The sequence below is a fragment of the Colius striatus genome, chromosome 7, assembly GCF_028858725.1.
Source record: "Colius striatus isolate bColStr4 chromosome 7, bColStr4.1.hap1, whole genome shotgun sequence".
In the NCBI taxonomy this organism is placed as follows: domain Eukaryota; kingdom Metazoa; phylum Chordata; class Aves; order Coliiformes; family Coliidae; genus Colius; species Colius striatus.
This window is the reverse complement of record NC_084765.1, coordinates 16,056,525-16,084,515: the sequence shown is the minus strand read 5'-3', so window position 1 is coordinate 16,084,515 and position 27,991 is coordinate 16,056,525. Positions and strand designations below refer to the sequence as shown.

At 48.1% G+C, this 27,991-nt stretch overlaps 2 protein-coding genes across 5 annotated transcripts in view; both read left to right on the top strand.

The window, feature by feature from the left end:
- Nucleotides 1-9,707, top strand: part of TSPAN32 (tetraspanin 32) — a 31,457-nt gene extending 21,750 nt beyond the window's left edge. Inside the window, exons 5-9 of one of the 4 annotated variants that reach the window (XM_062000292.1) lie at nt 1,494-1,595; nt 3,387-3,479; nt 5,475-5,558; nt 7,300-7,391; nt 8,145-9,707. In XM_062000292.1, coding sequence (XP_061856276.1) covers nt 1,494-1,595; nt 3,387-3,479; nt 5,475-5,558; nt 7,300-7,391; nt 8,145-8,163 — 390 coding nt within the window. In that variant the 3' untranslated portion in view covers nt 8,164-9,707. Of the gene's footprint in view, nt 1-1,493; nt 1,596-3,386; nt 3,480-3,986; nt 5,453-5,474; nt 5,559-7,299 lie in introns of those variants that run through there. The other 3 variants (XM_062000291.1, XM_010195489.2, XM_062000293.1) reach the window with 3 other exon arrangements.
- An 8,000-nt stretch (nt 9,708-17,707) lies between these two features.
- CD81 (CD81 molecule) overlaps nt 17,708-27,991 on the top strand; it is a 36,721-nt gene continuing 26,437 nt past the window's right edge. The window contains exon 1 of the mRNA XM_062000507.1: nt 17,708-17,850. Within this exon, the coding sequence (XP_061856491.1) occupies nt 17,785-17,850 (66 nt within the window). The 5' untranslated portion in view covers nt 17,708-17,784. The remainder of the gene's footprint in view (nt 17,851-27,991) is intronic.

Below are 27,991 nucleotides of genomic sequence, written 5' to 3'. Positions count from 1 at the left end.
TTTAGTGGGACTTAAGGTTTTCTCAGGGGGATGCTAGTGGACAAGTGTGATAGAGGTCTTACTGCTGCACCTATCCTGCTTGATGCACTCAGATACAGGGGGAAGGCAAAATGAGCATCCTCCCTCCTCAGCTGTGTGAGACAGTTCAGCACCACTCACCTTGCTACAGAGAATTTTTTTCTTGGCTCAGAATACATGTGCCCTGTCTGTTATCAGACCTGTCTTGGTAAGGCTGGGTTGCTCCTGTCTCACTGATCGCTCTGTGATGGATGATGGAGTGTTCTGGTGTGACAGCAGCTTTGCTGCAAACACAGAGCAACCCCAAAACCCCTCCACTTCTCTACCATGTTGATAGCTATTGAAAGTCTTCTGATGAGAGCTTTAATTCTGTTCTTGGAGGCACAGAGATGAGGTGGATGCAAGTAATCTTCTCCATTTCTTTCTCTCCCTTCCCTGCTTATCAACCTCCATTAGTTGCTTGCATTGCCTACAGCCAGGCAGGGTAGAGCAATACTGCAGTAATGGCTGTAATCACCTCAAGTGACCCTGGTTTCACCTCTCAACAGACAGCATTGGGTTGTTTGTTTTGTTTTGTTTTTTATCTTAGAGTAATTTCCAAGTGCAGCCCCTTAAGGCTGAGCTGCAAAGGCTGACTGGGAGATGGCTGTGTTGGCTGTGTTTACAGAGCACCTGTCTGTCATTGTGTTGCCACCCACCCGTTCCCTCTGTCTTGCCGATTGATTTTCCCTCCCACAAGCCAACCACTGCCCACGGGCCCACCCAATAGATGCTGCTGAGGAAGCAAGGGAAAGTGAAAGGAAGAAATAAGGTTTTGGCTTCAGTCACTGAAAGCAATTGTCAATTTTTTCCTTTGAAAACAGAGCGGGAGTTGGCTGGGATCTGTCAAGCTGCAAATTCTGACACGTTTAGTAAATATTTAGAGTCTGAATCACCACTGAATCATTCTGTTATTTTTTTTTTGGCTCTCTTCAGAGGAACTACTCTGTCACTGTGATAACATACCAGCCACCTGACTTGCTCTCACCTTTGCATTTTAACATCTCACAGTCATGTGTGCTTGTCCTCACAATCCCGTCTCGGGATGAGGAGATGGTGTCATCCCTGCCTGGCTGGGGGACTCAGGCAGGCTGGTTACAAGCACCTGAGTTCTCCTCTGAGTAAATCCAAACCACCAAAAGCTCCAGCCATCAGCTGGCAAGACCCCAATCATGCCTCTATGGGGTCCACAAGTAACAGGTGGTGATACACATGAAGCATGGCAGCCTCTCTCTCGGGGGACTCGCTACGGCACATGTGCTCCGTGGTGGGTTGTACACCAGCTCCTGCTGCTGCGCAGTGACCGTTCAATAGCTACACTCCTTGTCTTGCTGTACCTGGGAGAGCTTTGAGGGGGATGCAAGAGGAGCATGTTTCCCTCCAGAGATGACCCTGGTCATTTTTTTTTCATATATAGATGTCTGCTTTCATCACAGGTGGAAAACAGCATGATGGATGTGTATGATCTTGTGTACGAGGAGGTGAGGAGGAACATCTCCAGCCTCAGGAGGCACGAGCTGACTGCCATCCATGAAGCAGTAAGTTGTCTTTCAGTCTTAGCAGAAAACCTTGCCCTGGAGTATCTTCCTAATGGTTTTGGCAGGCTGAGGCTGACACTTGTGCTGTGCCTCATGGATATTGCAGTGATATTTTCCTTTGGGAACCGAGTCTTCCAGCCTGCTATGAAGTCTGCTTCTCCCTTCCTACTCTTCCTTTCCCAGGTTTGACTAGCCAGATTATCAACAGGAAGAAAGGGCTGCCTGCCTGAGCATCACTCTGGTGCAAGATCTTCAAAACTTCCTCACTGGCTGATTTCTATTATCTGTCTCAGCAGCCCTATCTGTGGTACAAGTGAGTGGACATACACCTCCCTAATGTCCCCAGTCAGATAGAGAGATGGGGAAATCCCATATCGTCCAGCCGAAGGACTTGGTTATTTCTGTTTACCCTTGAGGTATGGCTGAAGAGTACTGCAGACTCTTGCAATGCTGGAGACAGCTAGCAGGATTCCAAAAACCACCATCCAGGATGCTATTGTCCTAGAGGATTTCTCTGTAGCTCAGTAGGTGGGCAAGAGTGGTTGCCCAGAACACAGGGAGGATGCTTGCTCTCAAAGCCACAGGAGATAAGTGAGTTTGTCCCCCATGGTGAGAAACTCCTGAGTCCCCGCTGAGTAAAGTGCACTTGTGGTATTTATGTGACACATTACCACCTCTGTTTCCAAATGTTTTGTTTTCCAATATAAACTGGGTCTTGAGATATTTTTTGATGAACTTTTACCGCCTTGAACTGGCACAAGTCTTGTGTGTGTAGCTGAATCCAAATCAAAACAAAATAAAACCTTTCCAAATCTCAGACAAGTATACAGAGAAAATGTTAACAGAAGTAGCAGCAAAATACTGTTCTTACTTTGATCTTGTGAGGATGTGTCCGTCCTGGGAGCAGGCAAGGGCTACTGTTGGTGTGTATGCAATTGACATTAACCACTCAACATCACCTTGCAATAGCCTATAGAATACTTTTTCTCTGTGCCTCCTGTCTCCTGGCACAGCAGGGCCTGTTTAGGTAGTGAGTTTGTGGCATGCAGCAGGGCTGGGTGGGAAGGTAAGCTCTGATCGCCTGTTTTCAGACACCTCCCACACAACTACCTTTATCCTTCTGTGCTTTCTTAAATCATCGTAACAAGTACTTTCTGAAGCTGCTATCATCTGTGTTCCTCAAAATGCAGAAAAAGGCAAATATTTATCATTACAGCAGTGGTGGTGGCCTCCAGAGCTGTGACGAGACACAGTGGTACTTGCTCTGCAGGGCTGAGAAGCAGCACAACCAAAGTCTTGCTTGGCAGGGAGAACCAGGAACAATACCCAGCTTCATCACTTGCTTATTTTAACCACTGTAGTTGATGGAGAAAGTCCTTCTACTACTATTTTGGGTTGGGGTTATTTTTTTGCTTCTTCTAGATCTCCAAGCTGGCTGGTTCACCCTGGCTGTAGGATGTTTCATAGTAAGTGTTGCTGGGGACCCACTGGAAACATGAGTCAGTGCATCCCTGGCCTTTCCAGAGCAGCCACTGTGAGAGCTGGTGTGACCATGGAGGGCTCGCATTCAGCCCTAGGCAACAGTCCCAGAGGAGCATGGGCAAGTTTGGGGCCAGAACCATCCACCTCCTCTGAATTTAACCCGCATTGCTGCAGTGAATTGTTGACTATGTACCTATGTGCTCCACGGCTCGTGGCCCTGGTTGTATAGCCCTGCCTGGGACAGTAGGTAGCAGGACAGGCAAGGCAGAGCCCCGGCTAGCAGCTGGCAAGCCTCTCTCTCTCTTCCAGTTCCTGTGCTGTGGGAAGCACTCTCCATTTGGGGACACAACTGACATCGAGCAGGAGACATGTCCAAGCAGCAGAGTGCATGACGCAGGACAGGTAAGGGAAAAGTTTCTCTCACCCCACAGTGGGGTTGTGCCACTACTCACCAACTGTAAAAACCTCACTGGTGTTTAGGTGTTGTGGCTGTTTCATGGGTTAGGGTCTGTTTCACTGGGGTTTTGGTGTTTCAATACGGACATGTCTCACCTGCTGAAGGACCCATGGTTGGATCCGCAGATCTCTGAGCTGCAGATGCAGTTTCCTCTGCAGCTTTAGAAAGCCTTCAAAATGCCTGGGTTTGCAATCTGTCACTTCCCTCCAGCTTCCTCCTCCTCTCCTGGGTGTGCAGAGAGTGCAAGATATCACAGGCACAAAAAACTGTTGGTCTCTTCTATGTGACACTAGTTCCTGAGGCTTAAAAAGTGTCCCACTGACAGCAAATGTGGAATTTTCTGTTATTCCTCTTTCCCAGGGCATTAAATAGATGTTAAAATGAGAAACTCATGAAGCAGGATGATGAAATCCAGCAGTAGCTTTATAAAGTATTCTTCCTCCTCTTTGCAGTATCATCTCAGTGAGGCTGATTTAGAAGCCATCAGTATTCAACTGCCGCTGTGCTGAAGCGACAACAGCCTTCATATCTTCTGAGCAAATCTATTATATGATGATTTTTTTTCCATTGGAGTAGCTGAATCAGCTGAGGTTGCCAAAGCTGCCACCATCAAGATATATGTCATCCCTCGACAAAACAAAACAGTGTTACTAACTACAGCTATACAGAGATACTGTTGTTAGGGGAAGCTGCGGGGCACTGGGAGGATAGCGTGATGCATGGGAACATTGGTGCAGAGCAGTGTCCCGCTGTCCACAAAGGGCAGGGCAGGAGGGAAGAGCAGACCGAAAACAGACATCACATGGGTGACTCAGTCTGTCTCGCTCATGGTTTGTGTTTCCTCCTTGCAAGCTGGAGGAGATGGATGAGAGGATGCATTTTCTGGAGTCCAACTGAGGGCTACCAAGATGATCAAGGGACTGGAACATCTCTCTGACAAAGAAAGACTGTGAGACCTGAGGCTGCTTAGGCTGGAGAAGACTGAGGGGGAGTCTTATCAATGCTTATAAATATCTAAAGGATGGGTGTTGAGAGGATGGGGACAGTCTTTTTTCTGTAGCATCCAGTGCAGTGTCAGGACAAGGGGTAATGACCACAAGCTGGTACACAGGCAGTTCCACTTGAACATGAGGAAAATCTTTGCTGTGAGGGTGAGGGAGCCCTGGCACAAACTGCCCAGGAAGGTTGTAGTCTCCTTCTGTGAAGGTTTCCAAACCCAGGTGGACACGTTCCTGTGTGACCTGGTTGAATGAACCAGCTTTAGCAGGGGGTTGGACTGGATAATCTCTAGAAGTCCCTTCCAACCTCTACCATCCTGGGTTTCTGAGGTTTTACAAACCAGAGAACCACAGAGTTTGGTAGCGGTGCTGCATTCACTCTTGGCTTTGACGGCTCTTACCTCATTCTGCAAATCACTCCAAGGGCATGCTCTCATGTTTTTGAAATGGCTTTCTTGGCTAACACCTCCTGCACTTCTGTGGGGCTACTGACATGACTAAGGCTAATGCATATTAATGTTTGAGATGCCTTGCAAAATTGAGCTGTTCATTAGCATCTTTGAGGAATGTATTTAGCAGTCTAGTGTGCTTTGCTTCTCAATCTTTTCTTTTCTCTCTTTCAATTTTCCACCAGGGTGGAAAGGAAAAAAGCTTTTCCATGACCACATTTAACTGTGTGGACACATCTCCTCAGTCTGAAAATGCAGCATACCAAGAAAATCATAGGTGTACTGTAGTAACGGAAATTACATTGCAGCTGTCTCTCTTCCCAATTTACAGTAGAAAAAGGCGAGCTGCCCCTAGAGCAGCCCAGCTGGGCAATGCTGTGTCCCCACTCTTGCCTCTGTTTCCATTTGGGATCTATTTGGGAGTGCTGTCGGGGAGGATGAAGCCCCTCCCCAAGCTGCTGTTGTGCTGCAAGGGGCATCTTTTTCCTCCCAGGACTGCCTACGAGAGATCCAGGACTTCCTGAAGAAGCACATGGACTTCATCTCCACACTCCTGGGTGTCACCATCGGCTTTACGGTAGCTATGTCTGTTCCTGCACATTTTGGCCCCAAGAGGCAGGCTCCAACTGGGGAGGCATAGCCAAAATGAACCCCCAGAACCAAGGATTTTAGATAATTTGGGAGACCAGGGGCAGAGACACAAGCAGGGGTAGGCTCCACCATGGAAATTAAGAAAAAGCTAGGGCCTGTCTTGGCCAAGCTGACAGCCAGAGGAGTTTTCCTGCAGGAACAGAGTTTTTTACTCAAACTAGGCACAGCAGCTGTGAGTGGGGAGCAGCATCTGCATGTCATCCACCCATTCTTGCCTGCACATCCTCCTGCCAGCAAGAGGTTGTGTTGCCTGGCATAGGGCTTGTGGACCAGGTAGACAGCCAGCAGCAACCGTGGAAAACAATGTGGGGGCTCGATGACTGCATGGCGACAGTGCCTTTGGAACTGGAGAGCACTGCTAATTAACAAGCCTACTCATATGCTTGGCAGAAGTGTATTGCTGCAATTACATGTACATTAGGGCCCCGCACGTGTTGTGATGCACACCAATAAAAAATACATGCTGGGAAGCTCCATGTCTTCACCATGAAGATAAATTTAGTCCACTGTGGTATCTTCATGCTGCTCCCCAGCTGGGGCAACCTTTCCTGGCTGAATGTGTATTTGGAAATTGCTTCATTACTTATGTCCATCTTGGCACACTCTTCTCCACCTGAGCAAAACTCAGAGCAGCAAACACTTCAGTACGTTGTATTGCTAGTGGTAAATTAGGAAGACCATCAGGCCTTGCCATGGGGATATAAAGGTAGAGTCATGACTGAATATTTGATGTTGCTTTCTAGTTCTTCTCAGGTATAGGAGGGGTTTCTCTGTAGCTACATTTAGGCAAAAGCAGGAGCGGTTTTATTAGATGGATCTTTTTTCACAGCTTGATGCCATAGCCAGATAAGGCAGCTGTCTTTGAAGGGCGTGTGAGAGGAAATCTCGCTGCACAGATCACTATTGTGATGGCAGGATGTAAAGGAAGTGAGCAACGAGGGCTATAGCTCCTCTGATGTCACAGTCCCTCTGCCAACAATACAAACACATCCCCAGATCAAGCCACAGGCAAAGTCACTTGCAACTTAAGGCAGACTTCTTAAGAAAGAGCACATTGTTGCAGCCTCATTATCCTTCCCACAGCAGCCTTACCTTTGATACCTTGCCTGTGTAAATCCTGATGAGCGATACAGCAGGCAGGATATCACAATGCAAAGGAAGTAGACTGTGCTCTGTATTCACAGCTGTGCATGTGCATGGGATGGCCTCTGGGTTTTGTTAGGGTTTTTGTTTTGTTTTGGTGAGCTTTTTTTACTCCAAACAATACACAGGGTTAGTGGTTTTTTTTCCTCTCTGTCCCTGTGTTATTATTACAAATGGCTGTTATGGGAGATTTGTTTGCATAGAGGAATGTTTTGTGGCAGGAATTTGAAACGTGATTTTCCTGGTTTCATCTCATTTCTTGGAATTTTTAGGACCAGGTTTGAGCCACACTGTGTTAATTTCCATCAGATGTTTCAACCACGTGTTGGGTCTTTTTTCTCCCATGTTGTAATTTTTGTTCACCATTTTACTGAAAGATAGCTCTCAAAAATGTTACATCCTGCTACATAAGTTCAGAAGTGTCAAGTGGGCTAACAGGCAATATTTATGATCATTTATTTGCACAGATGGAATATCATAATCAGTTCAGTATTTAATTGTTTCCCCGTCTCATTTTCTTTTAGGTTTACGGGATGATCCTGACTTCATTCCTCTGGTTCTCCATCCACTTCAGTAGCAATCTGGACCGGAAAGGCAAATACATCCTGCGAGAAAGGTAGAAACCCTCTGCCTGCGCATCCCTACCAGGCTGAGCTGGCTCTTGGCGCAGGGAGATGTCTGAAGTCACCCACAAAATCCCCCAGGAAGGCATTGCGTGGGGACAGGCAGTGGGACGTGTGTCCCACCTTTCCCCTTCCTGCACTATGAGCTGTCCTACATTTCTGAACAGGCCAGAGTGGACAATGCTCTGTGGAGGAGCCGTCCCACACCTTCACTGAAAACGGCAGAGGGCTGAGACATGCACCCAGGCTCGGAGATATGGATCGGCTCACTGGGGAATGTTGTTAAGTCCACAAGCAGGACACAAACAGCCCCTTAGGACAACAGAGAAAAAAGCTCAGCAAAAATCACAGTGTTAAGCCAAACTTCTGTTGTGCTGTCAGCTGAACCATTGCTATGACCCCCAAAGATGCAATGTTTCTAGGAAGAGGGCTTTGGATCATGGCCCAGGATCTCCTGCTATCGGCAAATACACGGACACAGAGCGTGTCATTGATGTGACTTTCATGATTAGCTTTGGGCACCTTTCTGATCACTATCAAGTATGCAGGCATCCAGTGACCCTTGGCTGTGTTTCTCCTCTCATCAAATATTGCCAAATTTACAGAGCTTTTTGGTAGAGATCAAGGAAAAAAAAAAAATCAGAAAGCAGTGCATGAGCTTTGAAACGAATAACCAGCACAGGGACACATCCTTCTGTTATTCCTCCTTGCTAATGCAATACACCATTATTTTTTTTTATTCTTAGAATTTGGTCAACCTCCTAGAGTTTGATGCTACACTGATTTCACAGGAGCTTATTCAACTTCCAGCTTCAGCACTGTGTGTCTCTAGCTTCACTGACTCACTGCGCTGCTGTGCAATACAAAAGGACTTTGATATCACACGTACATGCAGGACTGAAGTTTAAATCTATAAGAGAACAGGACTGATCTCCAGCCAGGTCAAACAATACAATGTCCAGCTCCACGTCCTCTTTACATCACCTTATCAACAATAAATAGACTTTTTTTAAAGCTTCAATCATCTGAAGAACTCTGCTCTCAGTCTAGCTCAGAGGATGGCTCCCTGGTGTGCTTTGCCCTTATTGCAAGGAGGCAGAGCTGCTTCTGAGCTGAAACCCGTCACTGCAACAGATTGAGCACCTGCTGGAAAACCTGATGTAAACTATATGGCTATGTGAAATGTCTGTTGAACCAACAACAGCTTTCACCCTTCTTCTTCATTGTGGCTTTTAGCCATAAAAACCACAAGTAGCAATTGTTCATTGAGAAAAGTATGGAATCCCCTATGTTGGTGTTCAGGACAGGTCCTGGTCCTCAGGCAGGGGCTGCAATATGTACAAGACCAGCAGTACAGCATGCAGCATCTGGTCAGAATTTTCAAATGGCTGCAAATATCCTGCATTGGAAAGAATTGCATTGAAGGGGCAGGAAAGGGCTGTCGCTCCCCATCCCGCTCCCGCAGAACCCACAGACCTTCACCACTGATATCACCAGAAACAGCATCAAGTTCAGACTGCTCCAGAGTATTACTCAAGCTACCTCCTGGCAGTTACCAACACACCTTGGTCTAAGTAGGTGTTTAGTGGTGATATACACTAGCCAACATACCCACTTTCTAGCAGAGGGGAAAGATTAACTTGTATATATATGAGTATTCTTAAGTTTATTGCTCTCGAGAAAGAGACAATCTCCCTTGTGAGCTCCAGCTGCTGCTGGCTAGGCCACTGCTATTGTTGTTCGTCAGGCCAGCTGGCAGCTCATATGACTCATGGTTGCTTCAATAAAGATGAATTTCTTGCAAAAGGCTATCATTCCTTCTCTTCCTGCCCTGCATGAAGCTGCCTGCATTGCTCAAGGGGTTGCATCATGGAGAGCCCTCAGTAATTCCTTCAGTGCTGGGAAGAGATATTCCCCAAGCAGCTGACACTCTCCCAGCAGTGTGTCTGAGTTCCCAGAAGGGAGAGGATGGCCTTGGTCCTTGGGAGGAAAAGGAGATACTCATGGGCCTCTTCCTCCCCTCAGCCAGCTGCTGGGGCAGCAGGCACGTACCTCGTGAGGAGTAATGAAAGCAGGGCAGGAAAAAAGCTTAAGGACACATTTTAGCAAGACCAGAGTATTTATATGAAGTAAATTTCTATGGTTACACTTTTTTAACCACTAGGTAGTCAGGTCTTACCCACTGTTCTGTATTGGCAGGACAACTGATGAGGTTCTGCCATATCAAAATAACTGGAGATTGAGCAAATTCGGAGAAGCATGCGTTATCAGTGTGGATTACCTGCCTCAGCCTCGTCAACTCTAAAGTCAAGTTGAAAAGATCTCTGTTAAAGCTTCACCACCCAGACTGCTAAAGCTTTAGGTGCTCATCATTCCCAGGTCAATTTTTTTATGTGAAGGGATGATTAGGGACGGGAGTAACATGGATCTGATAAAGAACTCTCAAAGGATATCATATTGCTCTCCTTCAGTTCTGACTTTCTTTAAATCCCCTGTGATCACTGAAACTTCATCAGAAGTAGCAGGCATCTGGCTAGCACTGGGCATTTCAGTGTGCATGGCTGCTGTTTTTGCACCTCTGTAACCATTTCTGTGGTGATGGTAGCAGAGATGAGAACATGGCCAACACCAAACCGTCCAACAAGGAGATAAACCACCTGGAGACCCATCACTTCTTCTTCCCAATAAGCAGCAGACTAGAAGCATGCAATGTCATAGAATCGTTTCGGTTGGAAAAAATATTTAAGATTATCGAGTCGTTTCTTGTCCCAGGGTGCTGGAGGTCCCTTGCCTTCCTCTGATAGCCAGCTGTGGGGTTTAGGTAATCTTTTTGGTACAAAATACTTTAACAAATTTTAAGAAAGGAGTCCAACTCCTTGTTGTGTGTGTACATGCTGCCCACCCTGTGATCTTCGTTCCCATTTTGCCCACTGTTGGAGTTCCCCTCCAAGGAGCAGTGTCTTCCATGAGTGAGTGGCTGAGCACTGCTTAGCCAGACACACTCTCTTACAAGAGCTCCCACACTGTGTGCAGTAGCAGAGGCTCCTGTTGTTTCCAGCAGCAGGAAAGTAGATACCTTTGATCCCTTGATTGTCAGAAACCTGTTGCAGTGAAGTGCAGCGTTACCGTGTGGTTCGCAGTCATAGAAATGGCAGCACCCAGGGGTGGCTGGAGGGAAGCTGAGAGGTGGGTGAGTGTTCAGCTGGTTTGGTTTTACACCTCTACCAACAACAACCAAAAAAAAAAAAGCTCTATCCCACAGTCACTGTGTTTGCACTTACTTACTTTTGCTTAATCTGATGTTTGCTGTGGGCAAATTACAGCTCTTTTGCAACTGGAGCAAAACCCCAGGATGCTATTTGTAAGCACTGCTGAGAATTAGCTGGTGTTGGGAAGAGCAAGGGAGAGATTTTGTTGGGATAAGAGCATGGGGATGAATATCTGGCAGCCAGGCTAGGAAATACTTGCAGAGCCAGTAAGCCTTCCTGGGACTTGCATGAGAAGAAGCTGATTGGTAGAAGCATGTCAAACTCTAGTAGGAAAAATAATCTCTATTTATGGAGGCATATGCAGGAGAGGGGAAAATAATTAAAGAGATATCAAAGATGCAAAGTTAAATATTTAATTGTGAATTGGCTCCTGTTAATTGTCAATTAGGCTCCAGCAATTATCAACTAAGGCTACCTGGGCAATTGCAGCTTGGCCTGTCTATGGGTATGAGCTTCTGTTCGTAAGTTACTCTTTTCCTGTCATTTTAGGCAAACTCCCAGCTCTACCTAATGACATGGGAAGAGGCAGAAGCCTAAGGCCAGGTGATTATCTATGAGTCTGGAGAGCATCAGCCCATGGTAGCAGAAAGAAACCTTTTGTGCTGCTCCCCATCCATGCACTATTCAGCTCCTGCTCTGCCAGCATGAGCACTCATTTCCCCTGAGGATTTACATGGGGGTCACTGCATATCCATGGGTCACCTGACCACAGTTCACTTACAAGCCAGAGGACCTTTCCCAGGGCCTGCTCTGATGCCCACAGATGGTGCTTTTTCAACATATTGCTCATGCAGTACAAGTGGGCAGGGCACAGCTTTGAACAGCAGCCGAGAACACTTCTGCAAATCGGGCTTTTCAGTGCTCAGAACATATGTGAGGAGATCAGAGCACTTGTGAAAAGCACAGGTTAAGTAATCTACAGAGTCTCTAGGGGAATTCAGTGGTGAGGAGAGTGTGAATCTTTCAGCCTTGTGGTGTGCTGGCTTGGCTCCAAAACGTTTTGCTATTTCCTGCCCCATTGACTGTGTGTCTGACAGTTCCCACAGCCATTGAAATACAACTTCCTAATGCAACAGCCCCTTTGCTGTGCAACTCATGATTCATGCTCTCCTAAAGCAGAGACTGCTGAGCAAGTCCTTCCAAAGCCTTGTAAGCTTGCAAATTTGGGTTGACCTTTGCAGCACCGGGGCAGTAAGGAAGCCATCTCCTGCCAAGGTAAAACTGTGCTGCTGAACTGCAGACATAGGAAGTGTCCTCCTGAAACCACCTAAAAGGAGGCTGTTGTGAGGTGGAAGTTGGTCTCTCCCTCCAAGTAATGAGTGACAAAACAAGAGGAAACGGCCTCAAGTTGTGCCAGGGGAGGTTTAGATTGGAGAGTAGGAAAAACTTTTTCCCTGAGAGGGTTGTTAGACACTGTCAGGGGCTGCCCAGGGAGGTGGTAGAGCCCCCATCCCTGGGGATATTAAAAAGCTGTGTAGCTGAGGTGCTGAGGGATAGGGGTTAGTGGTGGGTTTGGCAGTGTGAGATTAGTGATTGGACTTGATGATCTTAAAGGTCCTTTCCAACCAGAATGATTCTCTGAATCTATGAGTTTTTTAAGACACAGTTAATAGACTTTTCTTTACCAGCTACAGAAGCAATGTGTTTGCAAAAGCAGATGGCTATAATTCCCCTCTAGAAATGCAGACAGAGAGGGTAGATGCTCCATGAGGGAGATTTCTGCCTGCAGAGCTGAAGGTAGGTGAGGTCAGAAGCTGCCTATTCTGAATACGTGGTTGGATGTACACACTGTGCAACTTCCATGTGAAGCATCACTGCAGTTTTTTAGTAAAATGCCATAATGGAGTGGAAAGTGATTTTTTTTTCTTTTTGTTTCTTAACCGTGTAGTTCTTCTGGGAGGCTGAACAACCAGCAGCAAGCACCAGCCTTGTCCTCTGGGACAAGGATCAGGGTGGGATGGTGGGGGAAAGTGCAGAGGGAGAGCCCTGGAGCAGCTTCTGAGGCTGTTTTGGAAAAACACACCTGGTTTGTGTTTTGCAGCTTTGGGCTGTGGCTGCCAAACCCATGACCTCTGCAGGCCTCTGGGTGAGTCTGCTCCCCCCCCATGCTGTGCCGTTCCTCTCAACACAGCACATGCATCCAGGGCTAGCTCTGGTCACCCACTGCTTTAGGGATGTGTTAAACAAGCTAATGCCTGAAGGCAGTCTCATCTTTACCCCTGCCAGGAAGGTCTGAGAGTCACAAAACCCATCTCTCTATCTGGAAGAGATAGAGGGCAGTCGCTCAGCTTGCGAGGAGTCAGCACATCTTGGGAGAGATATAGCCGAGCCCAGAGATGCCACCCACAGCTAATATCCTCCTGCCTACCACATGCTCTTCACTTAGACTCCAGCAAGCAAAAGGAGAGGCCCTTCCCAGCATTTTTGGCAGGATGATGCATATCCCTGTGTAGCTCTCACTGGCAGCCTAGCTGGGTTGTTTATGTTATCCCAAGGCAAAAATCTCCCTCTCTCCCCTCAGCAACACTAAGTGCTATTGTTTAACCCCCATGTGCACCAGCTTGCTCAGGGATGTGCTCGCTTTCTTTTTAGCCCCGTTACATCAGCAATAAGCTATTCCAGTCTTTATTCACCTACTAATGAATTATACATTGATGATACAATGGCAGCTCTCTGCCTCGATGGGCTGGGCTCTTGCTTTCCCATATGGCATCTTGCAGAGTGCAGCGGAGCCCAGCTGTGGCTCATCCCTCTCTGGTGCTCTGAGAAAAATGAACGTTCACTTTCTGGGCTCACAGGCAGCCAAGCCTAAGCTGAGAAGAGGGAGGATCTGAGCTGGATGGGGCAACCCACTTGGGTTTGCTCTCCCTTTGCCATAGCTTTGGTAGGAGCCAATGCTGTCCTTTGCCACCTCAGCCCCCACTTTGCTCTTTACATAACATGACCCATCACCATAGATACATCAACATAAATATTTAAAGGTGACAGAGAGACAGTCACGCAGATGGGAACCATTTGTTGAGTTTATTAGAAACAGAAACTTCAGGCACAGCTACAGGTCACTGCTTGCCACATCTCTCCCCCTGCCCTGTGAGGCAAACATGACCCCCTGGGCCATCACGGTGCTTCAGCTGAATTTGCAGAGCTGGGTGAAGGGAATTTTGAATGAGCAGAGAGAGAGCTGCTCTCACAGGGAAATGTCCGCTTCGATCTGTAGATGTGATTCTCAGAAATGCAGTGGTTAAAAGGTAACTAGGACTTCACTCACCAAATGACGTGGATTTTATTCCCACAGTTTGCCTGTAATTTTCATGCTGGCTGTGAAGAGGGCAGAGGGTTTACCACACCAGCCCAAGCCACACAGCCAGAGTACCATGTCAGCAGCCAGCCCACAGTTGCCAGCAGATGAGGAACTGCCATCTGCTCTCTCAGATCTGCTGGAGACCCTGGGTGCTGGCATTTAGAGCCTGCCTAGTTTCACAGCCTGGTCTGTTCCCCAGGCATGCGTAGGAGGTGGGGAGGACTGGGGTCTGTCCTCTCCCCTCATCCCCCTCCATCTCTTTTTATAAAACAGAAGGGGTTCTTAAGGTGGGACTGCTGGAAGGCTATCAGGCATCTCTCTGGGAGAAGCAAGCTCGAAGGCCAGGGAACTGGGTTTGCTGTGTCCTACTGGTGAGGAACTGCCTTCAAAACCCAGGGCTGAGAGGTAGCTCAAGCCACATCTGCTCTAACAGCCCCTGGTGAGTCATACCCAGAGATGTCAGCTATGCCAAAACCCACAAGCATGACACTGGCTTTTATAAACAGGGTCACAAAAAAAACTCCAATAACAACCTACAACACTGCCAGTGCCTCCGCTCTCTGCTGCTTCGCTCTGCCTTTTACAAACCCAGTTGCAAAAGCAAATTCAATTGGTCTCTCAGGGGCAGGTGAATTTTTTATTTGGACTTTTGTGGCTTTTTTTTTTTTTACTTGTTTACAGTTTACTTTTTTCCTTGCAGTGCTGCAAGGCTTGGGAGGTAGGTAGCTTCTTCACAGACCTGCCTGCAGCTGGCTGCTCTGTAAAGGATTCTGCATTAACATGGCACGCTGCAGAGCACTCAAGCTGAGCCCAAAAGAGGGAAGTCATCAGGCCTATTCATAGCACTTACACTCGATACCAGCATGTGACACCGAGACATGAACTGAATTTGTGCAAATTAGTTTTATTTATTTATACAGGCACATTTTATAAAGAGCTGATAAAGCCGCTGAGAGTCTTTGAAATCGGGTTCTGGTGCTTCATGGCCTGTACAGCAAGTAGTACAGCATGACAAAAGAGTACACAACATCTGAAATCACATGTACTCTTGGGAAGAAACAGTATACGTTATCTTAACACTGTGTCACAGTGATGGTTTTTTCTTCTTCCTGTACATTAAGGTCAAAGTTTTCAAATGTAGTCATCTGAGCTACTAACTAAACCAAATCTGAGCTACTAACTAACCAAAAAAAATGATACTTGGACAAAGTTTGAAATCCTTCTCCACTTCTGTGTTTTGGAGGACTTTATTGGTGTGGCCAGATGGGTGAATCCACTTTAGATCCTATATGCTTTGGTCTGTAACTTGACATAGGAGGAGGTGGGGTCATGCCACTTCTCCCCTTGCCAGAGCCACATCTGTACCCAGACCCTGAGCAGCAAGTGCTCCAACACAACCTGAAGGAACATACCAGAAACAAGTCCAAATTAAATTCACAGAATCCCAGAATGGTGGGGGTTGGAAGGGACTTCTAGAGGTCATCTAGTCCAACCCCCTGCTAAAACAGGTCCACCTTGATCAGGTCACACCGGAATGTGTCCAGCTGGGTTTGGAAACCAGCAGAGGAGACTCCACAGTCCTGATCTCCCTAGAAGCCAACTTTGCTGCAGTGATTTCAGCTGGAGTTGCCTGCTCTCCCATGCACAAAAGTTAGTTTGAGAGTCATTTTCCTTCATAACAGTCAGGGCTGCTGCTGCTGAAGGCCTTATCGGTTCGCAGCTGGTTCCTTCCTCTCCCTCATACAGACTCTCCAAGTGATACTTCCAAGAGTTTTTCTGGAAACAGCCACTAAATGCACCAGAGGCTCTTTGGTTCCTCTGTTTGTTTGGGGTGTATTTTTGTTTTAGTATTTATAGCTGGAAAGGTTGAGGGTGGACATATAAAGATACTGGGGGATGCTATGCTGTAGCAAGTGAGCAGGTTCGGGATCTTATCATTATCCTTTGGACTGATGAGCAAGAGCCACACAGCTCTGCTGTATCCAGATGGGTTGTGCTGATAATTTGGGATAGTAGTTACATGCATAAATAACCTCATGAACCTCCGGCTTTGTCCGTAAGTCTGGATGAGTGATTATGGCTTAGAGACAAAGGGTTTATGCATCCATGGCAAGCCTGCAATCTGGGATGTACTCAGCATAAGTAATTGGCGAATGGGACCAACTTCTATTCATCTCTGGACCCTGCTGCCATGAAGCACTGTGGGCTGTTACTGAGAGGCAAATAGGGTCTGATGAACACAACAGAGCCTTGGACCAACTCATCCCTGGTGGACAGGGAGTGACTGGGGAACAGGTTGACTTCTTGTCAGTGTACATGCATGGGAAATGTTTGCTTAGCTAATAGACCTTTCCTACTTAGGGGTGCATGGCAGGGATGACTCCATCAAATGTGGACATGTTTGCCTCAGAAGCTGCTCCCCAAAATGCTTTCTCTGGAGGAAAGTGTCCAGGCAGAAAGAGAGCAGGTTTTCACATAGGATGCTACAGGCAGACGCCAAGTTTGTACTTAGTATGGTAAGGTCCTGACCTTTGCTGGAGCTGCTCCCTGCTGCTTTACAGGAGTCCTCCAAGCTCTGATTGCATGGCTTACTGTCCTGCCTCAGGAAGAAGCTTGCTGGAAAGATAAGGTGGAGTGAAAGCAAGGGATATTTTAGGGCCAAAGTGGGTTTTGGTGAAAAGATTGTGAAATTTCGTTGTGCTTCTGTTGCACAACTTTGGGGTTTTTTTTAACTTAAATTTAACTAAAATCCCTAAGCCATACCATTGCCATATCCCAAGTAGTTCTACTGAACTTGATGCAGTTACTTCCAGTCATGAAGCCACAAGCTTAGGCAAAAAGCATTTGACAAATCAGAGCTTAGGATAAAATAGGAGGGCAAAATGAAAGAAAAAATGCTTCTCTGAATTCTGAACTGTGAGTTTTAATTTAAAAATCTTTTACTCTTGTTTTGGGGAGCAGATGGGCATCCTGTCATGGATGAACCCTAGAGGTTTTGTATATAGAAATACAAATGCTGCTGCACCTCGTACCCATTCATGGCAGTTTCTCTCTGCACCCTAGGCTGCCTGGTGAAGTTCAGGGGACAGCAGTGAGATCTAAGGGATTGTGTTCAGGTTTAGGAGACGGTGATTATGTGGTCTCCTCAGCACCCTGCCACTTGTGTGTGGAAAACTGTTATGGGCTGTCCCTGGTGGGTGCAAAAAAAGCGGAGAAAAAAGGGAGAAGAAGCAAACAAACACACAGCAAAAAAAAAAAAAAAAAAAAAAAAAGAAAATGAGGAAGAGAAAAGAAAAAAGGAAATAAGAAAAAAGGGAGGAAAATAATAGGAGAAAAAAGAAAAAGGGAAAAACGAAAAAAAGAAAAAAGGAAAAGAGGATGAAAATGGAAAAAAGGGAAAAAGAGAAAAGGGGAAGAGAAAAGAAAAGAGGAAAGGAGGAAAAAGAAAAAAGGAAGTAAGATAATTGATAAAAAAGAAAACAGGAAGATGGGAAACAAGGAAAAAACGGGGAGGATAATAGAAAAAATAAAAGGAAGAAAAAGGAAAAAGAAAAAAGGAAGGGAAGATAATGGAAAAGAGGAAAAAGGAAGGAAGGAAGGAAGGAAGGAAATGAGGAAGAGGGAAAAGACTAGAAGAGGGAAGAAAAAGGAATGAAGGAAAGAAGGGCTGGAGGTTGGGGGATGGGGGCGGGGTGTGCCCAGCGCCAGCCCGCGGGGGCGGGGCCTGTCGGGGGCGGGGTCTCCCCGCGCCGCCGCCGCCCGCAGAGATTGAGGGGAACCGGAGCCGCTGCCGCCGCCGGAGCCGCTGTCGCCGCCATGGGGGTGGAAGGCTGCACTAAGTGCATCAAATACCTTCTCTTCGTCTTCAACTTCATCTTCTGGGTGAGCCGCGGGTAGCGGCGGGGGAGGGGTGTTCGGTCACACTTTAAATAACGGGGCTCCAAGATGGCTCGTCTGCCTGCGCCGGGTTGCAACCTCTTCCCCGTCTCCCCGCGTCGGGACTTGCAGCCTGGGATATGCCACTGCTTGCGCTGTGCTCTTTTTATAATGCGTGTGTATATGTATATATATTTTTTTTTTCCACTGTATACCTGTTTATATCTGTTGTTTTCCGTAGAGATAGAGATGTGTTCCTACGCATCCTTTGCGAGCGGAAGGGCGGGGGGTTCCGTGCTCCCACCCGGGCGGCAGAGCTGCGCTGGGGGACCACAGCCGGTCGCAGCCCTTGCGAGAGCTGCTGCCTGCAAACCCCCTTTTGCTGGGGTTCTGTGCTGGGGAAGCTGTGGGTCTGTGCCGCCTTTCTCAGGCGGTGGAGGAGCGAGGGAGGGGGGGATGCCGCCCAGAGGAGGGGGGACAGGCGCTGGCCCAGCTGTCCACCGCAGAGGAGAGGGTGTTCAAACAATATGGGCCCTTTGGGACGGTTTTGCTTACCTCCCCCTCCCACCCCCTGAGAGCTGGCAGGGAGCAGACAGGGCTCGACAGCCTAGGAGCCAGCCTGGACACCCAAGTTTGGGTCATGCCCAAGCTGGGGACTTCTGCCTTCACCACCTGGGAAGTTATTTTAGGCTGCAGATTTTACCCAGACTGGAGAGATTGTCTTTCCTGAGAAAGTTTCTCATGAAATAATCCATCCAGACATGCAGCTAATTTAACAAAAATCTGCATATCGCAGTTTCCTAGCGAACCAGGCTTGTCCTGGTTAGAAACACCCTCCAGCAATGAGGGGCTGGCTTGGCAAGAAACACTTTCACCCTGCTCCTGTGCCTGGGAGCAGTGAAAAAGGCCCAAGTAGGCTGCTTTTTTATTATTATTTTAAATAGCCTATTTTCCATTCCTCAAATGCTGTTTTCCTTGCAAGCAAGCCCAGCCCCACCCCACGGAGCCAAGGCACCGCTTGCTGAGCGCTGCCTGCCCGCTCAAGGGTGCACTCGTTGCCCAATACTCTGTTCTGTCGAGGATTTGGGGAATTTCCTTAATGCTGGCTTGCAGCAAGGAAGGCCAGGCTGGTGAGGAGGAGAGCAATACCTTTCAGAGCAAACTCTGCTTGCCCAGCCACCTTTTCCTCAGGTTGCATGGTGAAGCTCTTGGGGAGGATCCCCGCTTCTGGAGATGTAAGGCTTAACCACTGTGTGGGAATGAGCACCGTCAAATCTGCCCTGGTTTCAGGCCTCTTTGCCTTTTTTCTGGGTATAATACTGATCAAGAGAGAGACGACAAGCTCTGACGACAGCAGTGTTAATTGATACCTGATGCGTTGCCAGCTGCAAGATGAACGCAGGACAGTCCTGGGGTTTGGGGCTTTTTTTAACCTCATCCTCCATCCTCAAAATGGCAGGATGGAGGCAGGGAGGCTCTTCTCTGAAGTGTTGTTCCTTCCACGCTTGTCCCAGGGCTTTTTCTTCCCTTCTTGTCCCAGTTTCCTGCCATTCTTGTCGCTACAGCCACTGAATGTGGATGTGAGGGAGGAAGGGTCTTCTGGGCAGCAGGAAGTATGTGGGGGGCTCAGCACAGCCGCTGCTCCCCAGCAAGCTGGCTCGCTGGCCCCAGCACGCCTTAGCAGATCACCTTGTCTTTTAGAAACAGATATTTTACTTCCAAGAGGAGTAACCTGTCCATTTAACCTTGCCATCAGACTTTCTCTATGCCTCAGAGGGAGCCTGATTCCCGCTCCCTGTGAGTATTGGCTCAGATCGCCTAAGATGCAGATGAGGAGCCTGGGCTTCGTTAGATGATGCTTTCTGTGAGGTGGGGCAGCTGAAAAGTGCTTGAACACCAGGTCTGAGGGTTTACAAGTTGTTTTGTGGTGGTCTTTTTTAAAGCTAGTAGTCAAATTCAGGTTTGCCACCACATGAACACGATTAGCAGCCAGCCAGCTGGGGAGGGATGCCTTGGTTGCCACTGAAGTGTGAAAGTCCTTTATAGAGGGTGACATTTAAAGGCTGGACGTGGTGCTGAGCCTTGGTGCAGGGTGGCCGTGCTGGGACCCCAGGGGGATGTGAGACAGGATGCTCATGGTCCTGGGCTCCTGCCAGCTGGTTAGCAGGCAAGAGCTGCTGGATTCCTTGTGCTCGTTTGCTTATCATTTTCTTTGCACCGAGTTTGGGTACTGTTGATGAAATGAACCGGAGGACTGAGCCCAACCTCTGGCAGGCTCCTTATTGTGCTGCACGAGTGCTTGCTTCAGCGCCCCAGAGGGAAAAAGGAAGCAATTCTCAGACTTAACAGTGTTAACAAATGAGAAAGAAACTCTGTAACTGATTGTAGTAGCTCTGCTGCCCTGCCTGAGTGTAAATAAATTGACACCACTCTGGCTTCCCCCCTTCCTTCCCCTGGCAGCGCAGGAGGAGTTTCACAAAGCCTCTGTGTTGACAAGCAAAAGGGACTAGTGGCCCCGCTGCCAGCTCCCTGGGGTGTCTTGGTAGTCCTCTCTGCCTGAGATTTTAAGGTTTTGGTTTGTTTTAGGACTTGTTTTTCCTTTATGCATGTATTTTTGAAAAGAAGATGGCAAGCTTGCTGGGGGTTACCTGCTCAGGATGGTCCCTGAAATGCCACTGCATGGACCCTTCCTGGGAAAGAAAGAGTGCATGTATATTTCGCCGACTGAAGTGGTGGAGGTGGCCATGGGCAACACCTAGGGATCTCACCTGGTTACTAAAACACAGAGCTGGTGAGACAAAAGCTTTTCTGTACTGCAAACTTGCCCTGAAACCTTGGAGTGGCTGGTGGCAAGGCAATGCTCTGCTTCCCAGCCCTGCGAGAGGGAGCACTGATGGTACCCATTCCTGGTGCCATGGGCAGTGCCAGCTCAGCTCGGGGCTGGGCACGTGGAGTTGTGGAGCTGCTCCTCCATCCCACTCTCTTGAATTACCCAAATCCAATAGCATAGCACAACACGTGGGGCTGAACTGACCACCGCTGCAAAGAGTCCCTGGAGAGGCCAAAGGAAGCCAGAGAGCTATTTTAAAATTTAATTAAATATAACCAAGGAGAAATTGGCTTGCTCAGAGAAAGATCGCCCAGCTTATTAGCTAATACAGCCCATGGCAGCCTTCCAGTTCTGCAGCACCGCTGCCTGCCCTACCAGAGAGGTGTCTAATTAAAAGGAAGAGCTTGCTCCTAATGCCATTTTCCAGGCACTACGTAACTCTTTTCTCTTCCATGTATTGAGGATGTGGTGCAGTCAGGGTGGAGAGAGGAGGAAGAGCAAGAGCAGAAGTAAGGTAGAAGTGAAAGTCTGTCTGGACAATGATGGTCTGAAGGGGTGGAGGAGTCACGTGTTTTCTTGTGCAAGGCTGGAAAGTCTGTCAGCTCTCCCTGGAGCCTACAGGGCATGCACGAAGGCTTTAGTGACCAGAGGTGACAGTGGAGGGGAGTGGCAGCTCTCTGGTTGTCCCATGGTGACAGCTCTGCTGAACAGTTTGTGACCCTGCTGATGTGACGAGGAGGATGGCTGAGTACTGCTGTGCACAGGTTTAAATGGAAGAGCTGATGGTTCATACAGCTCTGAAGCCCAGGCTTGAAATGATTCCTTGGACTAGCAAAGTAGCTTGCATATTGTTCTGGGTGCAGATTTTTGCTGAACTTTGGTGATGTCCTGTTAGTGAGACTGGAGAACAGGGTGCTCTGCTGCAGAGCACAGGATTTGGTTTGGTGGTTGGTCTCCCTGAGAATTGCAGAGAGCCTTGGGAGCAGCAAGGATGTGATGCTGGCTCAGCATCCTCTTCCACCAACTTTGGCTTTGAGATCCTGGGACAAGGCACCAGCAGGCATGGTCTCACATGGGTTTGACACTGCAGCTATTTAACACTTGCCTTTGAAGAGCAAGGGAGAGGTTTTCTTGTCAGGCTTAGTACTTGGTCGGAAGTTTTCCTGCTGGTGGCTCTCTGGGATGTGCTTCTGGGCTCTTTGTCAAACAGAAGACTTAGAGGAGACTTCACTAACACTTATAAGTACCTAAAGGTTGGATAGCAGGAGGATGGAACTACACTTTATTTTTCTTCAGTGCCTAGTGACAGGACAAGAGGTAATGGACATAAACTAGAACACAAAAAATTTCACTGGAATGTGAGGAGAAACCTCTTTGCTGTGAGAGAACCTTGGCACAGGCTGCCCAAAGAGGGTGTGGAATCTCCTTCTCTGGAGGTTTTCAAACCCAGGTGGATGTGTTCCTGTGCAACCTGATTGAAGTGAACCTGCTTTAGCAGGGGGCTGGACTGGATGATCTCTAGTGATCCATTCCAACCCCCACCGTTCTATGATTCTACCATCGCCTACAAAACCTCTCCTGAAGTCTCTTCCTGCAGAAGGTTATTTAGGCAGGTCTGGTCAAGAGACCAGTGCCTTGCCCTATGGGGGTACCCAACTGCAGTTAGGGGACTGGATTGCTAGTGGCTGGAGCTGGGAAGGCTCTGTTTTTCTGAGGTTATTATTTTACCAACCATCCCTAATGCTTATCTGCTGTAAGAGCATTAACCCAGGTTTGAAGCCTCAAGAAACACTTTGATCCTGTACTGTGCCAGTGCCTTAGAAAGGGAAAGTGATTGCCTTATCATTGAAGTTAAATGCTTATATCTGGAGACAAATTAATTTTAAAAGTAATATCTGAAATTGATTTCCTCTCCACCGAGGGTGATTGAACCCTGCTGATAGATGTCAATGTACAGTGATACTTCTGTCTGCAGCAGCGATTGGGCTGTGGCAGGCAGGGAGCTGCCTGTGAGCTCAGTGCTCCATGTTGAAGGACTCCACTCCTGGATTTTGGTGCTGAATTCCCACTCTCCTCCTATCCAAGGTTTTTTTTTTGGCCTCTGGTGTGCTGCTCCTCTGGGAATGTTCCTCTGGAGCTTGTTTTGAAAAGCCCTGCAGTGTTGTGGGACTGGTAACTATAGGCACCAGTGGAGAATTTCACCCCAGCCGGCAGCTCTATTAATAGTGGCTGCTGGAAGGGGAAGGCGGCTGCGCTGATGGCGCAGAGCACAGGCTGCCGGCTGCCTTCCTCTGCCTGCCTGCAGAGCATGAGGCTCTTCCCAAATGCCCTTTCTGCAATTTCTGGGCAGACCTTGCCTGCAAACTTTCAGCCTGAGTTTTGGCAGCCATCGAGCATTTTTGCTACAGAAAACAGCAGAAAGGCCTCTCCTGTGCCTTCCAAGAAGAACTCCCTCGTTGCTTCGGTGCCTGGGTGCCTGTGCCGAGCTCGACACAGAAATTTTTACATCGTGTGGCTGTCAAACTACAGCCCTGTTGATCTAATTTAAGTCATTTACCCTGCTTACAACCCTCTCCAAAAATCTTGTGGGAGTCCTGATGCTCTGGTGCTTCAGGGCATCCCCCAGCCCACCCCAACCAGCAGCACAGGGGTGATCTATACCACTTCTCACCTTACAATTTTAAAGGGATTTTTTTTTTTTGGTATGAAAACCCACCATAGCAATGGGAAGACCGTTGTAGCATCACACCAAAGTTCCCAGGTTCATGGGCTGCCGTTCAGCTCACAGCCCCCGTGCTGCACCCTCAGCCCTTCCAATGCTTCTGCAGGGCATGTCTATTTGCAGCAGGACAGTAACAGGCTGCGGGCAGGTTTGGCGCTGCTGCCCCGTGTGTGCCTGCTGCCAACGTCCAGATGTTTCTCTCCTGCCCGCCTTGTCCTCAAGGTGGTAGTACAAAACCTGTTAGGCCCTGGTATGCATCTTGCAAGGGCTTGTATGGTCCTTCCAAAGGTAATTGCCATCAAGTTATGAATCTTTAGCTCCTCATTTTTTTCCCTGCTTGTGCTGGATATAGTGACAGAATGATGTTTTGTTATGTACACTGCACATATTGGAGATCTACTGCTCCACCTAGAGACCCACAAATGACCTGGGAGCAAAGCATTCAACCCCAAATTAGGAATTCATTCCTGGCTGCACAACACGGGCTTCTTGCATGTTGAGATGCTTTGCCTTTGGCAAGCTGTTTCATCCTTCTGTGCTCCTATTCCTCACTCCTAAAAGGAGGGGGATTCAGTTTTACTCCATCTTAGTTGCTTTGCAGGTTGTGCAGGAGAGTAGTGGGGAGCCTTGGTTGGGCTCCCCGAGTGGGATGGATGCCATCTCCCTGAAGGGCTCGGCTGCCAGGCACTGTATGGGAAACCACAAGCCTGTACAGTGTGAAAACCTGTTATAAAAAAAAATCTCTTTATCATCTACCTGAATCACAAACCCGCTAAAATCTGTTAAGCTTTCTTGGCAGCATCCTGCTGCTTGGAAGTCACGGTGATATTTCCCAGGCATCATGGCACGGACTCCGCTGGCGGTGTTTTGGCAGCAAGGCAGGAGCTTGTCCCAGCCCTGGAGGCTGTGAGGGCCAGGGTGGGAAGCAGCGTCCCAGCAGCAACACCGGCCGTGGCTGCGGGAAACGGCGCTGCTAAAAATACAGCATTGTGGAACTGCTGGCACCTCTGCTTCCCTCCCGCGCTGCTGGGGCCACAGGATGTCTGCTGGGCCTTCACATGCCCTGCAAGCTACTCCTCTCAGCTAGGAAACTTATTTCAGAGAGGTATGGAGGGAAAGGAGCAGGAGGAAAAGGGCTGGAGGCAGCAGAAAGGACTGGGGATGATGCATATCCTGGTATACACAAGTGTCTGGGGAGGAGCAGGCAAAGGTGGGAGCAGCTCGGATATGGGATGCCCTGCATTAAAAGGGGAAACGGGGCCATTCCTTGCACCCCTAAATCTTGGGAATTTTTCAGGGAAGAGAGGAGCGACTGGGCTGTGAAATAGAAGCTTGTTCCTCTCCCTCACAGCTAGATCTGGGATATTTTAGGATGAAAGGCACAGCAGTCAGTGAAGCTTAATCCAAGAGGGAGCCTTGCTACGTGCATGGGCCAGCAAAGTGGGGCTGCATCCCTGCCATCATCGTGATACTCAGATGGTGATACCCCATCGTGTGTTGTACCACCCCCTCTCCTCTCAAAGCGTTGGGGGGCTGCCTTTCCATCTCCTAGGCAGCATCTGATGGGGGCTTCCCCCACACCATGCCAAGTGAGAACAGGATCCCTGTGGAAAACAAGCCTTGGGCAGACAGGATCCAGCTGGAAGAGTCTGGCTATCTGTGGAAGAAGCAATAAATCTCTGGAAGCTGGAAAGCAGCATTGGAGAGGAAGTGCTGGAGCCCATCGTGCCACCTTGGCTGTGCCATGGGGGCGACTTCCAGTGCACGGCTGGCCAGGGAGCTCAGCTCCTGCAAAGCAGATCTGAGAGTGCTGCTGTGCTGGCATTGCTGAAGCTGCAGCCTTTAGGTTATTGTTTTTATTAAAGCAGCCTCCTAGAATTTAAATGGAAAGCTGTGCTGGGCACCCAGGGTATATCTGCAAGGAGGGACATCCCCAGTTTCCACAACACTGCCAACACAGATACCTACTGGTGAATAAAAAGGGACATTTAATGTATGAGGATGCGCAAGCTGGACACCGTCTGTGGTAGGAGCTCTTCTGGCTCCCATGTCAGCAAACAGCAGCAGCTGTAGGATGGGGAGGGAAGAGAATATCAAGCTTCTATCTAGAACAAATTGTGTTAAAAATTAGATTATCCCAGGCAAGATGCAGTGGAAGGCAGGGTTACTGTGGTGAGTATGTGAAGTTTTCTCCCTCTTGTTCTCTTTTCTTTGGAAAGAAAGATGTCTTAATTATGTTCTGTGCTTCTTGCTGGTGGAAGGATATACGTTTTTCATGGAAAAAGTTACTCATCGTAGCTTAAACCCTGTTTTCATTAAGTGAACATTGATTTCTCTTAAGGAATCCAGCTGCTGTTGGATTACAACTTACATTTGGAGGTCCTCTGTGCTCTGTTAAAAAAGCAAATGGAGTTGGATGGTGCAGAAAGCATGTGGGGTGTTCCTGGGGCACATTCGGGCTGAAATTGGGAACATCTGGAGATGGTCCAGCTGGCAAACTTCACCACTGGGATGGGTTTGATGAGTCAGAAGAGGCTCTAGCCCTTCAGCTGACGCTCTCAAATGATTAAGAAATATTTGAGGGTAGCTTGCAGCCTGCTTTTGGTTCTGTCTCAGGCGTTTTAGGGCAAGTTTGATGGGAAAACAGCTGCAGCTTCTCCTGGCAGTGGTGTTGCCTCAGGTTTGCTGCAGGTGGCAGACGGTAGGTGCAGCAGGCAGAGCAATGTTTGCTTGCATGGGGAAAACCAAACTGAAAAGGCCTGCAGCCTTTTCTTCATCTCTCCTCGCTAGCACAAAAACCCAAGTCTTCCTTGAGATCTCTCCTTTCCTGGGGACCACCAGGAGACCCTTACCTTTAAGAGGGGTGCTGATTAATGTGGAGATATTCTCTGGCTCCTAAGAAGAAAAACACAGGCTTCATTATACTCTCAGACAACAAGCAAGCCATGCCAGGCTGGATTTGGATAACTTTCTACAAAGCAATGAGCTGCCTTATTTGGAGCTGGATTTGAGCACAGACCGGTTTTTGTGACTTTTCTCCAAAGCCAGCGTTTGGAGAGCCTAGGGCTCTCAGTGCACGAGGGATGAGGGTTGGTGCCAGTGGGGAAGTTGTATTTGTTGCTGAAGGAGAAATATTAAAAGCTGATTGTTTTAGTGGCAAAGCTGGGAAAGGCTTGTAAAATCTTCCCTCCCTCTCTGGGAAGCTGGTGGGAATTTTCTTCCTCTGGTAAGCGGAAAAGCCCTGAGGCCAGCTTGCCCTGTGAGTTTTGCACAACTCATGTGTTTTTGCCCCAGCTTTGATGGCACCCTGTTAAAATCTCATGGCTGGGATTTGCAGAAATGAGCAAGGTGGAAAATCACTAGCTGAACTCCTGAGGGGCAGAGCAGGGCTCCCACCAACCCTCTGACGTGCAGATGCCAGTCCTCCTGTGTTCAGTGAGGCTCTGCTTCGCTTGCACAACTGGAGACCTTGCACTGTTACTGAGCAAACTCCCTTTTTTTTTCCCTCTTTTTTTTTAATGTCACCTTCCTGCCTGCTACAGGCCTCTCATGGCTGTAGCTAACTTGACTCAGATCCTTTTGAAAATAATGGTGTTTCTGCTTCTGTACTGTGGTAGTTATCATCCATTTTTTTAAGATGAATGGCTTTGAGGATTTAGGACACTCAAATTGGCATTTGAGCAAGCATTTCCAGCCTTTTGTAGAAGTGATATTGAATTCTTAAGGGTTTAGATTTTTTACCATGTGTGTTTGTTTTTCCCTCCCCTGCTCTCTCATGGTTTAAATTGGAAGTGGAGGGTGTCATGGAGAGTGTGGGGAGTACTGGAACTACTCTGGCTTGAGTGCCTCTCAATAACAACTTCTCTGATGCTCTGCCCCGCTCTGCTCCTCTCCTCTGTCATTCCCAGCCTCTCCACAAAAGCAAAACCAGTGAGGAAATCCATCATAAAGCTTCCCGTTACTTGGACATGAATATTCCAATGGTGAGCAGGGTTGATGCTCCATAGGCAGGACATCTCTTCCTGTGTTTGAAGGTTGTGTTTGTCCTTGCCCTGTGGTCTGTCACTGGACAAAGATGTTAGAAGTCCTTTCCTTCTGTCAGGTCAGTAGTTCTATTTCCATTTTGCTGATAACCCTTTGCTCTTGCTCATGAGAGCCAGGTTATAGCATCATTCTGGAAAATCCCATTTTCTCTGTTGTTTAAGTGAATGTCCTGAATATGTCTGAAACAGAGACTGTTCAGGAGCTGGACCTGTTGTCTTGTGCCATAACTGTAGTTTTGTCTTCCCTAACTTTACCTCTCTTGCTTCTTTACTTCCTTGGTGACTCCCAGATGGGGACTTTTTCCAGGAAAAAGTCACTGAGGGTGATGTTGTGGAGGTGATGTTGCTGTGTGTATAGAGAGGGCCTGTCCATGCCTTCTTGCTTAATGACTGTCATCTATAAGCTTCCCATTCCCAGTCTAACAACCTCATTGTCACAGTATGTTCCTGGGGTCTGAACAGAAAGATAGAGGGTGGCTTTGTGGGGATGGCAGGGAGGAGCAAGGGAGCACAGCCCTGGCTCACAGCCCATCCTGGGCACCTGTGTTACGG